Below are 15277 nucleotides of genomic sequence, written 5' to 3'. Positions count from 1 at the left end.
ACGTATACAGAGATGAATAAATACTCCTTCTTTCGAATGATGCTACATGAATCTTTATATAGAATATAAATTGAAATCATTCACAGCGTATATCTTTATGTTATCGCTATTCTTAGGAACTATTGTGTAGGTTTTTATTATTTTTTCATATATCACTACGAAGCTAATGTTGGTAGGTGATGTTCTGCTGCGAGGTGTGTTAAAATTGTCAAAGTGAAATTTCAAGGTTTAAAAAAAATCTTTAAAATCATATTTCGTAAAATACAAATATATGCTCAAACATCTCACTCACCACTATAACATTAAGCTGAAGCTACAAGCTAATATTTGTGTTATAGCCATTAGATATAATTTGATCGTTAAATTATAATTAAATAGATATTATTGTTAAATAATACAATTGATTTTTTTCTTATACGTTATAACGCATATATCATTTAAATAAAATTATAATTTATTTAAACATTATTCGAAAAAATATATAAGAAGGCTAAAGTCAACTTCTTACGTTATGTATAAAAAAATATCTAAATCTAATTAAAACGGCGCCAATGTACACGCCGCACTCGTATCATAACATAATCATTAAATTCATTTCATTAAATATTAAAACATCTAAAATATTAATACGACTCGAAGATTATAATAATAAAGTATTACAAAAATATCCACACATCCACGACGACTCAATCATAAGACTAACTCGATTGTCAATTTTTAAAAATTAGCTCGCGCGTATTGTCATTCTTACCGAGATAAAATGCGAAGAAAACCTTCAAATACATCGAAACGAATACAAGCGGGTGATATCGATCAATTTGTATCTCGCGCGGACACACGTACACGTATATCACTACTACAAGATCACATTTAAAATAAGTCTCTCCTACGAGGACGTCATAATTTCAACGGAAACAATCTAAAATATTACAAGGTCAACTAGAGGAAGTCCTAGCACACGTACAGCACAATGCCCCCCCGGCCCCCCCCCGTCGCCGCTCACAGCGCGCGCACGAGCAGCATGCCGACGGCGGCGCCCATGTACAGCACAATGACCCCCCCCCCCGTCGCCGCTCACAGCGCGCGCACGAGCAGCATGCCGACGGCGGCGCCCATGTACAGCACAATGCCCCCCCCCCCCGTCGCCGCTCACAGCGCGCGCACGAGCAGCATGCCGACGGCGGCGCCCATGTACAGCACAATGACCCCCCCCCCCCGTCGCCGCTCACAGCGCGCGCACGAGCAGCATGCCGACGGCGGCGCCCATGTACAGCACAATGACCCCCCCCCCCCGTCGCCGCTCACAGCGCGCGCACGAGCAGCATGCCGACGGCGGCGCCCACGTACAGCACAATGCCCCCCCGCCCCCCCCCGTCGCCGCTCACAGCGCGCGCACGAGCAGCATGCCGACGGCGGCGCCCACGCTGAGCCCGACGCTGAGCAGCGTGGCGACCGCCGACGACGCGCGCTCGCGCTCGTGCAGCTCCACCACCCTGCGGACACAGCAGCACTACGTAAGACCGGTTAGTGGCAGTACCGATGATGCTCGTATTGCGTTCCAATAAAAACATATTATTTTTGCGGACGGTACCTATATTAGTACGAGCACCAAAACGGTTTCAAAATTTTTAGTCACTGCCTGACTTTAAAAATTATGTTAAATTGATAAATTACATAATTTATCACTAATTCGAATTCTCCGCGCGTTATTTATTTCAGGAATCTCCATAGGAGGGGCAGTCCAGTCGTGGAGAATAAACAAAACAGAAGGATGAACTGCAATTACGTCATTATGAGTCGGGGGCATACAATTAGAGTATTTACCGAAACGAAGCGGACAAGGGTAAAAGGATAATGATTTCATATAATACTGTATTATATTGTTAAAGGCGCGAGCGACAGACAACCGGTTGGCGTGGTTGGTAGATACTTGCCTTTCACGCCGAAGGTTGTGGGTTCGATGGATCCTACTCAGGACAGATATTTGTGTGCATGAACATGTCTGTTTGTCCTGAGTCTGGGTGTAATTATCTATATAAGTATGTATTTACAAAAAAAAGTAGTACATAGCACAAGCTTTGTACAAGCTTAATTTGGGATCAGATAGCCGTGTGTGACAAAATATCCCAGGATATATATAAAAAAAACAATGAATTGGTAAGTCACCTCGTCGAGTTGATCATGATGATGTTAGTCAAGTATCCGTTGGTGAAGGCGAACACTATCATGATCAGAATGTACTCGTAGTCCCACAGGAACACGACGGGAAGGTGTTTCCTCGGCTGAGCGTTGCAGAGCATCAACATCGGTATCCCTATAATCCTCAGCACACTCGCTCCAGCGATCACCCACTGGTTGGTGGGCTGAAACATCGACATTTACGATCACCTGACTACTCCTCCGAGTGTTATAAGTGATTTCTATTTTATGTTACATTCTACAAATAACTTTTATACAAATCTTGACCTCTGAGAGATGATTGTATTTACCAATAACCATTTCAACACTAACCCGTAACAGAAATCCTGCAACTAAGCGTCCGGCATAATCTCCACAATTGAATATCAAATAATTAACGACTGGCACGAAGAATATATCTGAAATAATATAATATATATAAATTGTAATGTACGCTAGGTCTGTACACAACTTGATTATGAAGTCGTCAGGATATATAGGGATGTAACGTTAACAGAAGATATTCACTTATAAAAATGCAAGAATACATAGAAGGAAAATGAATATGAATCGGAAACAATGGTATTATACCATCTTGTTTACATTTAGAGATAATATTGAAAATACTATAGAGAAATTTTGAGAATATATATATAATATATTGCATATCTACTAATCAATGAAAGTTTGTTAAAAGTATATTGTTTTAAGGAGGTATATATAAATGCTCACTATTCCAGTCTGTTCCTGTAGTGATGGGATGAGATTCGACCAGAACGGTGACGGCGGGGTACACCGCCATGGAAATACCGAACACAGCAAAGATGCTGAAAGCGTAAACCCAAATCTTCTTAAAAATCAGCAACATCGACGCTTCCCGGTGGCGATTGGTGGCCACGCCGCCGGAGCCTCGCAGGATGTGGTACGTGAAGAAGTCGATCTTATACAGGAGCGCGTAGGACACGAAAGACGCGATGACCATAATGTCCGCTATGCAGAAGTATATGAGCGCGCTGTGGAGCGGCGATATCTTGAAGGCGAGGGAGACGATCTGGGCGACGGCGGCGATGATTCCTCCCAGAGACTGTCCGCTGACCACCGCCGCCATGTACTCCTTGGAGAATCTGCTCGCGATACCTACCAGTCCGCCGATAAACACTGCGCTGGCAGCTGAAACAGGAAATAATTCTATTTCTTAAATTTCTTGTTTGTTTTAGTTTTAGATGTTTTTATTTAAAACATATATATATTCAAGGAATTATTATCTAGAGCGCCTATTTTTACGCATTTTAAGGAAGCGTATTTTTGTCGTCGGTTCGGAGACGACAGAAACATGCAATTTTCTCAAAAACTTTTGCCACATGAGATCAGTAGGCAATTTTTTTTTCTGGTAGAATGTTTATTCTATTTTTTTTATTATTATTTAAGAACTAAACAACCTCTTTGCGACGCATCAGGTACTGGCGGTTGCTATAATATTTATTTTTGAATACTTTTAAACACATAGGAGGTTTATGTGTGACGTCCGGCTCCACTGAAACCCTGCGCTGTAGCTGACCTGTAGCTGACCCTTTACAGCTGGGTTGGTGATGTATGAACATAAACACAATATACTGCACTGATTAACATAAATCGTTATCATAATTAACGATTAAGACACGTTGGAGTGTTCATTTTGTAACCGAAAATGTTTATTATTTCGTTCTTCTTTATATATATCTAACTGATATGCCGTATAAAGGACATAACAGTAGTTGTCCTTTACAGTATTTAAGTTCCACTCATAGATAGTTAACAACGTATTTGATTGTAGACAGTAACAGCCTGTAAATGTCCTACTGCTGGGCTAAGGCCTCCTCTCCCTTTTTGAGGAGAAGGTTTTGAAGCTTATTCCACCACGCTGCTCCAATGCGGATTGGTGGAATACACATGTGGCAGAATTTCGGTGAAATTAGACACATACAGGTTTCCTCACGATGTTTTCCTTCACTGAAAAGCACGAGATGCTTGCCTGATGGGTTTGACTGTATGAGGAATAGTTAATATTTCTTTCAGTTTCAATCTATAATCGATAGTTTTGATTACCATCATCAGGGCCATTGGAAGTTAGGCTAACTTACTAATTCAATCATATGTAACGCTGCTTCCTAACTAATAAAAAGCATTATTTTTTAAACGTGTATTTAACACGTGGTCGACTTAATACATAGGCATTGAAAATAATAATTATAAATAATGATACTTAAACCGTCGCAGCTGCGTACTTAAATACATAACTAGTATTATTTATAACAAGCTGCGATTTACTATATAAGGTACCTTGTAAGTGTGTCGTTCGTTTATGACGATCGCTATTTCTAAATTAATGATATATTCAAAACGTAAATGTTAACAAATTGTTTTGTACAATCTTTACGATAAATTAACACTGTTTGTGATGGATCGGCTATTAAATGGATTTTATTACATTACAAACATCGTGAAAAATTGGGTTATCAGTAATGGTACGGATAAATCAGGACTACACACTAAGAAACATACACATAAACAAATACACTCATTGACAGTATGCTACCACCGCCACAGGTACCACGTGACTCACACTCTCGCACGAATAGACTTAGAAGTGTATGTTTTTTGTTTATTATTATTGTCGTGTCAATTTGTTCATAACAAAATAATAATACGGAGGAAAGTAAATAAAAAAATTATATACATAAAAAATATTACAGTTAATATGAATGCTACAATGACAAGATGAGAAAAAAAATTAATGTCAAAACTATAGAGAAATATTGAGATGAAACTTCAGATACGGTATCAGAAATAACTAATATAAATGATTAATCGGATGAAATTAAGGATCAGGACAATTACAAAATGTCTGGGGTTTCAAAAATACACTAAATAAAATTACGTTTGATATGTATTATATTAAGCACCTACCTACCTTTAAGTAGTCTGCTATGTGCGTAAATTTATTGTAGTACACATATGTGAGACATTTGCACACCATCCTGTGGTTGTTGTGGCGGGATTTAACCATTGTAACATCAAAAACGTACATACAACTTTGCAAATAAATAATTTGAATTTGAAAAATTAAAAAAAAAACCTATTTACATTTTGTACTACTGACGGTGCACTACAACAAAGGCAAAAACCGTCTCCAAGCTGATTGGGCTTTATTGCATGGAGGGTTTTGCTTACTGGAGTGTATATATAAAAAAAATAAAACACTAATTGACATAAACCTACAGCTTCGGTTAGCACTGTTTACTTTCAGATTTTAACATCACGTATCGCTGAATTCAGTAATTACAGAAAAATTAGTTCATGATCGAAGATTATCATTAAATATAATATTATAGACAATGTATGCATAGATACGACCAAGTGATATTTTATCATTAGACAGATTTATGATAATTAAAAATATATATTAATTACTATTATATACCTACCTAAAACTTTTATAGTTATATATACAGTATAACTTACGTAATCAAAGTTCTACATAGAAAATAGGAAAATGAAGCGACTGCATTAGGTTTAATCGCATGACCTACATCGGACCCGCGACATTTGCATACGGGGTCAGATTAGAGCGAAGCATTATACAAACGCAAACATTATCTGAACTCGGCTAACAACACTTGGTCAAATCAATTACTTATATTTGTTTATATTACTGCATGTTATGTGGGGACGTCAAAACTTCGTGGAATCACAGGCAAGAAAGATAAAATGAAATATTTGTCTATTTTTTCCCTTACCTTACCTTTCTACATTTTTCGGTCATATATAACATATTAATATTAACGATAAAAATGTATTGTTCTTAGTTGTTGTTTTTTTATATATTCGCCGGGAGGGCAAATGACTCTACTCCACCTGATGGTAAGTGGTAGTAGAGTCCAAACGCGACGACGGCCAATACAGACGGGAAAAACGTTCTGCACTAGCCGCCTTCGCCTTGCCGGCCCGCAAGATGCCTCTTCACGCCTCGTTTGAAGGAACCCAGGTTGTAAGAGGAGGGGAACACGTGAGCTGGTAAGGAATTCCATTTTTTGGGAGTGCGACAAAGAAAGGATTTGCTAAATTTCTTTGTTCGCGATGGAATTGATGTCACAGTTAGGCGGTGACATCGAGAACCAGCTCGCGTGGACTTAAGAAGGAAGGGGGAAGCAGGAATTGGAGAGAATAATTCCTCAGAGCACTCGCCGTGATACAGTCGCTAGAAAGCGCTCAGTGCTGCTTTCTCACGACGCAATTGTAAAGGTTCAAGGGTGTTTGTGACCTTAACGTCGCCAATAATGCGTACTGCACGTCGCTGCAACCGATCCAAGGCCTCCAGTAGGTACTTAGCGGAGCCATCCCAAAGGTGCGAGCAATATTCCACGCAAGACCGTACCTGTGTTTTGTACAGCAGGCACAGTTGTTGTGGCGTGAAAAAACGCCGCACCTTGTTCAGAACTCCGAGTTTCCGTGAAGCTGTTTTTATAACAGCCTCGATGTAATCCCTTGGACTAAGGTCGCAGCGAACGTCAATCCCCAGCATGGTGATTTTGCTTTGTATTACCAGCGGAGTACCACAGAGGGAGGGAAGAAGGGAAAATGTTGACTTTTTCGCTGTGAGAGCGCATACCTGTGTTTTCTTGGCATTAAACTCAACAAGATTATCAGAGCCCCATTTGGCGATGAGCTCTAACGTCCTATCGAGTTCAATGACAAGATCCTTCCGCATCTCCTCAATTTCCGCTCGCCCAGCCACTGCGCGTCCGTGGTATCCACCATGCACTGTACTATCGTCTGCATAGCAATGTATATTCCCAAGAGAGAGCATATCATTGATATGCAAAAGAAAGAGTGTTGGAGATAGCACAGATCCCTGGGGGACCCCAGCATTCACTACATAGAATTGTGAAGCGCAACCATCAACTAAAACACGAAGGCTACGCTTGTGTAGGAAGCTGGCAATCCAGGTGCATAGCTGAGCAGGCAGACCATATGCCGGCAGCTTGGAGAGAAGACTTCTGTGCCAGACCCTGTCGAAAGCCTTGGAGATATCGAGGCTGACAGCCAACGATTCTCCATGCTTGTCGATAGTTTCACCCCAGAGGTGTGTTACGTACGCTAGAAGATCACCTGTGGACCGTTTTGGTCGAAACCCGTACTGACGATCATTAATTAAACAGTGATCTTCTAGGTAATGGATCAGTTGGTTGTTTAAAATCCGTTCCATCACCTTACAAAGTACTAAGGTGATAGCTATTGGCCGATAATTTGCCGGGTCAGACCGATCCCCTTTTTTGGGAACCGCTTGCACATTAGCTCTTCTCCATGCCTCCGGCACACAAGCCGAAGAGAGAGAAAGTTGGAACAGGCGCGTTAACACAGGAGGCAGCTCCGCTGCGCACTTCTTCAGCACTATGGCTGGTATTCCGTCGGGACCGCTAGCTTTCCGTACATCAAGTGATTGCAGCTCCGCACGCACATCACGTTGCCTGATTTGGATGTCAGGCATCGTATGGCCACATGAAGGTATTGTAGGTGGCAGCGCACTACAATCATCGATGACGGAATTATCGGCAAAGAGTTTAGCCAGGTGATCGACTTGCTCTTGCGGACTGTGAGCTAGCGATCCGTCCGGATTTCTGAGCGGTGGCATCGAAGGTTGGCAGAAATTATTTTGCACAGACTTGGTCAGACGCCAGAAGCTACGAGAGCCCCTAGGATGCGAAATAAGGTCATGACCAATCTGTACAATGCGCTGTGCATCCGCTCTCGTGTATGCCTTCCTAAAGGACTTGGAATTTTTATTGTAGTTTGCTTTCAGTGAGTCAATGTTAGATGCCCCGCTAATGCAGCCGTTGATCCACGCGCGATATGCCGCCTGCTTAGATGATACAGCGTCGGCACATTCACGAGTGAACCAACGGTTACGCGTACCCCTATTGATGAGATCTGAGCTAGGAATGTAGTATTCCATTCCTAACATGATCTCATCAGCAACAGCAGCGGCACTAGCTATCGGGTCATTCCCACTGAAGCAACGTTCCTTCCAAGGGACTGACGCATAGTAATCGCGCATACCGTCCCAATCTGCCGACTTATAGTGCCAAACGCGACGTTTGCATACCGCTGATGGCGGCAGCTTGGCCTGTGGCACTCTGGTTGATATAAGGCTGTGATCCGAAGAGCCAAGAGGAGCCTGAACCACAACCTGATATTCCACCGGGTGAGAAGTCAGCAGAAGGTCCAGTAGAGAAGGTGCTTGCCCATCAATGTCTGGGATCCTGGTGGGCTGATCAACCAATTGGGTCAAGTCATGTGTGAGAGCAAAAGCATGAGCAGTCCTTCCAGCATGGTCAGTTTTGAGGGATTTCAACCATGATTCGTGGTGAGCATTAAAATCCCTCAAAAACACCAATTCCGCGTTAGGAAACTGATCTTGCACAGCATCTGCCACCCGACTAAGATGGTCAAATAATCGGCTTGTCTCCAAGTCACCATTGTGGGATCTGTAGAGGCACACGTAGACTCGACTCTGACGAACCAGGTCCACACGTACCACCAACATGGAGAAGGAGGGGTCCTCCAAGCAAGGTTGTTTTGAATCGTGTCCTTTGTTTTCCAAAAACAATGGATTCGATTTTCCTCCTAAATAAATATATTTTCAAATAATCTATTGATGAGATATTATCCATGAAAACTTGTACTTGCTCAGCACTTTGAGAGTGAGAGGATACTGTACAGTACGACAATACGTTAATAACGGTTATCGTGTACGTAATCACAACACCTATGATTATTGATTGATTAAATATAAATTATAATTTATAATGATTATACAACACGAAAACAATTACATTAAGTATTATTTTTTTCCAACAGAGGAGATTCGTGATCCTTAAAAATACAACTCATAAAGCTTACGACACCTAAACTCAAAGTCGGTTAAGTAGCAAGGTTTTAAAACCCTCTAAACGTGACATTAAGCCGAGCTTATACATGCGGTGGAGTGAGCAATAACTACGTCCTCACGTCGTACGTATGAAGTGTACGGGCGTCGAGATCAAAATATACTTTGTCGATGTAGGCTTTTAAAAGCACTCTCTCGGAACGTTCATTTTACCGAGAGGAACTTGGCATCCAAGTCTCTTAGCCGATAATTATATTTAAAACCTTGTCCGTTTTTATTTTACAAAAAAGGTCATAACGAATCAAATAATAAAAAGTAGTTTAGTTTTCAAGATCTCGGTATTTTAAGCAAGCTCCAATAAAACGACATAATGCTAAGGGATTCCAAGTATAATGGTACTTAAATCGGTGGGTCATCGAACCCACAAATGTATGATATATTTCTTTTTAGTTGTTTATTTATTAATTTTAAATGTCAGCGGTATATGACATTAAGACGAGACACAATATTCATTGAAAACAACTTTGTCATTTTTAATACCTACCCTTTCCATACATAACATAATTGACGTTAGTTTACTAAAAACGAACACGTTAATACGCAAACGACAATCGACTAACTGGGCAGATAGCAGTTTCATTATTAATATTTACGATTAAAATATAAATTTTATATGATTCACAAGTTTTTCTATATTTATAAATTTATTCGTCGTATAAACATAAATATTCATATTTCATATCCAATGCGTTGCAAACTATAAGAAATAATGTCGTAAACCTCGTGCCTTTATCCTATATAAAGTGGCTCAGTCACCACTTAATTCGGAACATACCAATACATATGATCGCTGATTAGAGGTAGAATATTGAATTTACTGGCTTTTACAAGTCCATCTTGGTAGGTTGAAATCAAAGAAACGTGTCGCCAATTGAGGTGATTGAGTTTCAAGTCGATTCGGAAATATAAAGTTAATTTAGAACAGTAAATTTATGAAATGACCAAATAAGTGATACGTGTTGCAAGCGACTTACCTGTCATAATAACAACGGTGATCATGGTTATTATGAAGAACGTGTTCTGCCATTCGTCGGTGTTCACTTGTACGAACGACGTGGTCACGAGGAACGATACCGTGACCACTATCAAGGAGCCCTGCAGCCGGCTCTTGACCGATACTCTGTAATGTATCACAATATTACAATCTTGAAAATATTTCTAAATAAATTCTTATTAAGCACTATACTAATGAGGTGTCAGGTAAACAGACAGACTTATGTGTCGATGTCTTTATTTTCAATCTCTTATACTCCATCTCGCCGACTACCGACCATACAGCTGTACGCTCGTTTCACGTTTCACGTGTTAGCTCCTTAAGCAAAACGTACGATAAAAAGCTTCATTTAATTATGATTACTTTTTAAATGCGAGAGTAACTCTTATCTATCTGCAACAGTTGAACGTATGGTTACGATATTTAATATGAAAGGATGAACCTCCTTTCATCACAGTAGTACAACGCTACTTTACTGTAACAATCAACCCCTTTAAGCATTACATATTAAGTATCATTACATGTCAAAACGTTGCGTGTAGAAAAAGACATTAAAATAATATACAGAATAACAAATGTAATCAATCAATTAAATACCAAAATATAAAAAGCCGTGAAATAATGGCGGTTAGTGCACGGATAAGCACCACTGAATTTTCATTTGATTAATTCGTATTAATAATTAATTCACATCACGCTTGGCGGTAAATGAAAACATCGAGGAAGTCTGCATGTGTCGCATTAGCGCGGCGTGGTGGAATAAGCTCCAAGCCTTCTCAAAAGGGGACATTGGTTCAGCCATTTGACATTTACAGGTTTTTTTATTTTTTTATTACTATAATATGTTATTAAAAATACCACGTGAAAATTACTTTGGGTTGAAATAAAGTTGTTCATGGCTGAGATTATAATAGAAAGCGACATTTTATTAAGCACATAGTAGTTACCAAAAACAATTAGCTTGTATTATTCATATATAACAAATTACATTAAAGATTTTTTTAATTAAAATAAAAAACCAATAAAATAGCTTAAAAATCCGTCTACCTAGACATTTTTACTTATATTACATAAGCGATAAGTACATCTTGGTAATTTTATACTAGCTTCCGCCCGCGGCTACGTCGGCGTGTGGGGAACCTGCCTCCAGATGTTAGGTTAGATTAACTTATGTCCGCCAATGCGTTATATCGACACGACCCCGCAGCCTGCCCGATTCGTGCCAAGGACGGTCATCGCAGTGGTTTCAGTGAGTAAGAATCCGACAGAATTTCCCCTCTCCAAGGAGCCGGGAACCTTTCTGAAGGTTTCCACTGTGTGAAATAAAATAAATATAGCTTAGCCGATGTGTCAAATCAGGGTTATACTCTACCCAAATTTCATCCCATTCCATTGCGCGAAATAGTAACAAAGATCCTTCCATCCTCATTCTAACAAACTGTTGCATTTATAATATTTGAAAGATGACGCGCAATAAAGTATAAACATTTAAAAAACAAAATTGTTGTAATAGGTTTTATATCAATTATTTTTTTCTCATATTATTTTCTCATAAAAAACGAATGATCATATTTAAAATAATTAATTATTTTTACAGTTACAGCAGCAGCTTGGCCTACATTTGTCTCAAGGGGAGGTTAAACCTTTTTATTTGTCTATTCATTGTGACCTTGATTACAGTATATTATATTACATTTTCAACTCGCTGGTATCGTTAATTTTTTTAACAGAATATTATAAAAAAATAACCTATTTCCTATTAAACGGATTCTGATAACCCTCTTATTTCGCCTCGTCGTTCGTGCGCTATTGAGTGACAAACAATTAGTACAAACTTTCATGATTATGATATTAGTATATTTACTTATTAAAAAAAAAACATTACCTCTGGTTTTCTTTAAAAATATTTATCTACATTGATTTTTCTTTCTAATATAATATAACATCACACTTCGGCCCACGTGGAGCAGTAACGTTTCACGCGGGTGAAACGGCGCGGAGCAGCTGCTGTTACTTATTATGTGTTTTTGTTACGTGTGGCCACATGTCTGTTTGAATATACATATATATTTGAACAAAGGTGACTGACAAAGAATGCATTCCGGCCGTTAATTTCGCCTTTTTTTTGTTTGTGGTAATATAATGCAAATAAATAAATATATTACAAAGTTGAAGAGATTATCCAATTTTTAAAATTACAACAAGATAGTCTTATAATGGAGGAGGGCTAGGGCTATATAACATGGAGAAGTACTTAAATCTACAAATCTAGCAAACTGTAGAGCAATACTCTTTATGTATATGAAACAGACAGGTGTTAAAACCGTGAATCACCACTAAATATACCACTGTAATAAGATTTAAAATGAAAACATGATAATTTTGTATCTATTAAACATTTAATTTTTTTTTAAATATGAAAAATATTATTGGTATTAAATTTCAAAATATGCTTATTTATTGGCAATATTGAATAAATACCGACATGTGTTATATCAAATTTTATTTCCACCAGTCCACCACCAACAACAGGTGTGCAGAATTTCAACTGGTTTAAAATTCAGTTGCAAAATTTACCCATAATAAGCCCACACAAAGTATATGCAGCAAAGAAAGTTAAATATAAGCTTATAAAAACACAAGAATTAATTTTACACAAAGATATACTTACAGATGCCCATACATAGAGTTCAGGATGAGAAATATCAAGTTGGGTATAGCAGTGGCCACATTGAGGTAGGATGTGAACTCGGCCTGGAACTGTGTTTTCCGCACATACATCGTAACATTGTTGGGTGTGACTTCACGGAACTTGTACATCCAGTACTATAACAAAATATTATTCTATGAATGAAACCAACATACATTTAGCATTACATAACATAAGAAATAAAGGTTTCTATTTGTACCCATGTTAATTGATATAAGATACAACATTGTCGCAATGCTGTTTTCATAAAAAATTTAATCTCATAAATTATGTAATTAAATTACCATTTACTTAAATATTATTGTGAAAAGTAGAGATAAAACTGTGCATATTTTTAATGTTTCCTTTTCTAAAAAAAATATTATTAGCAGGTTGTTTGGAAAGATGCAATATGATCACCACAGCTGATAGAGTAGCATTGTATATTAGCAGACTCCTTATATTCTTAGTGTGCTTCTAGTTTTAAGACTCAAAACAATAGCAAAAATAAGTCATAAAAAGTATGGCTATATACTTCAAATATAGTATGTATAGACTTCAAAATAAACAATTAGATATTTGGATACGAGTTAAGGTTATTTTAATTACATAATTATGTCTTATTAAAATAATGTATAAAATTTAAAACATAAATTTATTGATAGCATGTAAGCCAATTCTAATTATTTCTATGATTTAATTAAAGTGATTGTTTTGTATGAAAGTAACACAAATTAATAAATTATCTGATAAGTGTATTTTATATATTGAGATAGCCTTGTTATAGATTAAATACATATATAATTATAGCAATAACAGATTCATCAAATGCTATAGTAATATGAATGTCTGTTTAACCATAATTGAGTCTTTGTTATCTACTTGGTGACTCAGGTTTTCCAACATTTTTATAAGTTATCTCTTGCTTTTAAAATACTACTCTAATTATACTTATTTTCACTGTATAGTTTTCTTACTTCAAGTTCTGATGATATGATGATGATTCGATATATTTACCATAAGCAGTTTTATTATTATAATCATATAAAATTACATTAAATATGTTTTTAGATACTTTGCCATTAATTAAGCTAATTACTGATAACACTCATTTTGTTTTTGACTGTATCTGTCTTATCACCTAACATTAGTATACTGTTAGATTTCACGTAACAAAAAAAATAATTATCTTATATTAATAATATTGGTTACAGTTTTAAGAAAAACAGCTTTTAATCTATTGTCTATATATAAAAAAAGTATAAACTATACTTAAGTAATTTAGTACCGAATTTGTTAATTTATATGATATAAAAAAATTAACTCACATCATTTGCCGTGATCAAGAAGTTCCAGGGTACGAGAGATGTTACCCCAAATAAATAAAACAAGATGTATACAATACAATATCTGTCTCGCGGCTCCTCACAAGTGTCCAGAACTTTTGTGGAACAGGAATCATTATTCACTAATTCCCTTTCTTCCGAATAGTCGGCATCTTCTTCGTTTTCAACACTCTCAATACACTCCTCATTGTTAATCGATCCCGTCACATCCATGTTATTGAACCGTGTTATTTTTCCTTACTCGATTTTTTCGTTAATTAACGAATATAAATATTTGTATATTTAACGATCATTGAGACGTGATCGCTATTTCAATTTATGCGGAAAACTGTTTTAATTTGAATAGTTTCATCATTAAAATCGCGACAAAGTGCAACTCTACAAGCTGCAATCAACATTTCGGTTTTTGACATAAGTTTCAATGTTACCACTACATACATGAGGCGAATAAGAAATAGGCATTTAATTTTATGGCAATGTTAAATTTTCAGTAACGAACATACAAAATGATTGAACTGAAATTTGAATTTAAAAGCGTTGGCTTATCTTTTATTATATATATAATTAACCGTGGCCAGTGGTTTTATATACATTTAATTTGTATTGTACATGCCTTTTACATACAGTTTGACTTATTAGTGAACCTTTATTGATACTATATAGCCATATGATCGTGTAGTTATAAAATGTCTGTATTTCCAATTTTCACTATTAATTTTGTATTTTATTAAAGCTTTTTATGTTATGTGTGTATTTGCTTATTGTTGTTGTATTTCACTTTTCATATTTTCAACTGTTCAAACAAACATTATTTGAGATCAAAACGTCTTCCACCCTAAGTCTAACTACAAAAGGTAGACAGTGACTTATAATCCGCTCGCGATTAGAATGGGATGTGACCTTTTGGAACTAACACACGCGTTGTTCACCCGGTAGCGATACTGTCGCTTGGATAAAGTTACATCCATTTTCGTAGCACGCGGATTACACAATAAAACAGAGGGATAAGGGAAGCTGATTGGGTCGCACTGGCTGACTAATACTTATTAGATTATGTAGTCCTTGTAGATGTCGAGAAACCAAAC

The 15277-nt window shown here is 37.4% G+C and overlaps 1 protein-coding gene across 1 annotated transcript; it reads right to left on the bottom strand.

Moving 5' to 3' along the window:
- Positions 1 to 1338: 1338 nt before the first annotated feature.
- LOC126771308 (equilibrative nucleoside transporter 3) lies at positions 1339 to 14595 on the bottom strand. The gene is made up of 7 exons (XM_050491132.1): positions 14175 to 14595; positions 12829 to 12983; positions 10138 to 10283; positions 2911 to 3348; positions 2512 to 2597; positions 2167 to 2363; positions 1339 to 1493 (listed from the first exon to the last, which is right to left on the bottom strand). The coding sequence occupies exons 1-7, from the start codon at positions 14403 to 14405 to the stop codon at positions 1382 to 1384; spliced, it is 1365 nt and encodes a 454-aa protein (XP_050347089.1). The 5' UTR covers positions 14406 to 14595; the 3' UTR covers positions 1339 to 1381.
- Between the last annotated feature and the right edge of the window lie 682 nt (positions 14596 to 15277).

Source organism: Nymphalis io, chromosome 10, assembly GCF_905147045.1.
Source record: "Nymphalis io chromosome 10, ilAglIoxx1.1, whole genome shotgun sequence".
NCBI lineage: Eukaryota > Metazoa > Arthropoda > Insecta > Lepidoptera > Nymphalidae > Nymphalis > Nymphalis io.
Note: the sequence above shows the minus strand (reverse complement) of the source record. Positions and strands in the feature narration are given on the sequence as shown.

Excerpts from the sequence above, each read along its gene's own strand:
- LOC126771308 (XM_050491132.1), bottom strand. The coding sequence starts at position 14,405 with ATGGATGTGACGGGATCGATTAACAATGAGGAGTGTATTGAGAGTGTT. Across the intron at positions 12,984-14,174 it reads TCTTGATCACGGCAAATGAT|TACTGGATGTACAAGTTCCG; the intron begins GTGAGTTAATTT and ends ATTTTGTTATAG. Across the intron at positions 10,284-12,828 it reads AACTCTATGTATGGGCATCT|AGTATCGGTCAAGAGCCGGC; the intron begins GTAAGTATATCT and ends GATACATTACAG.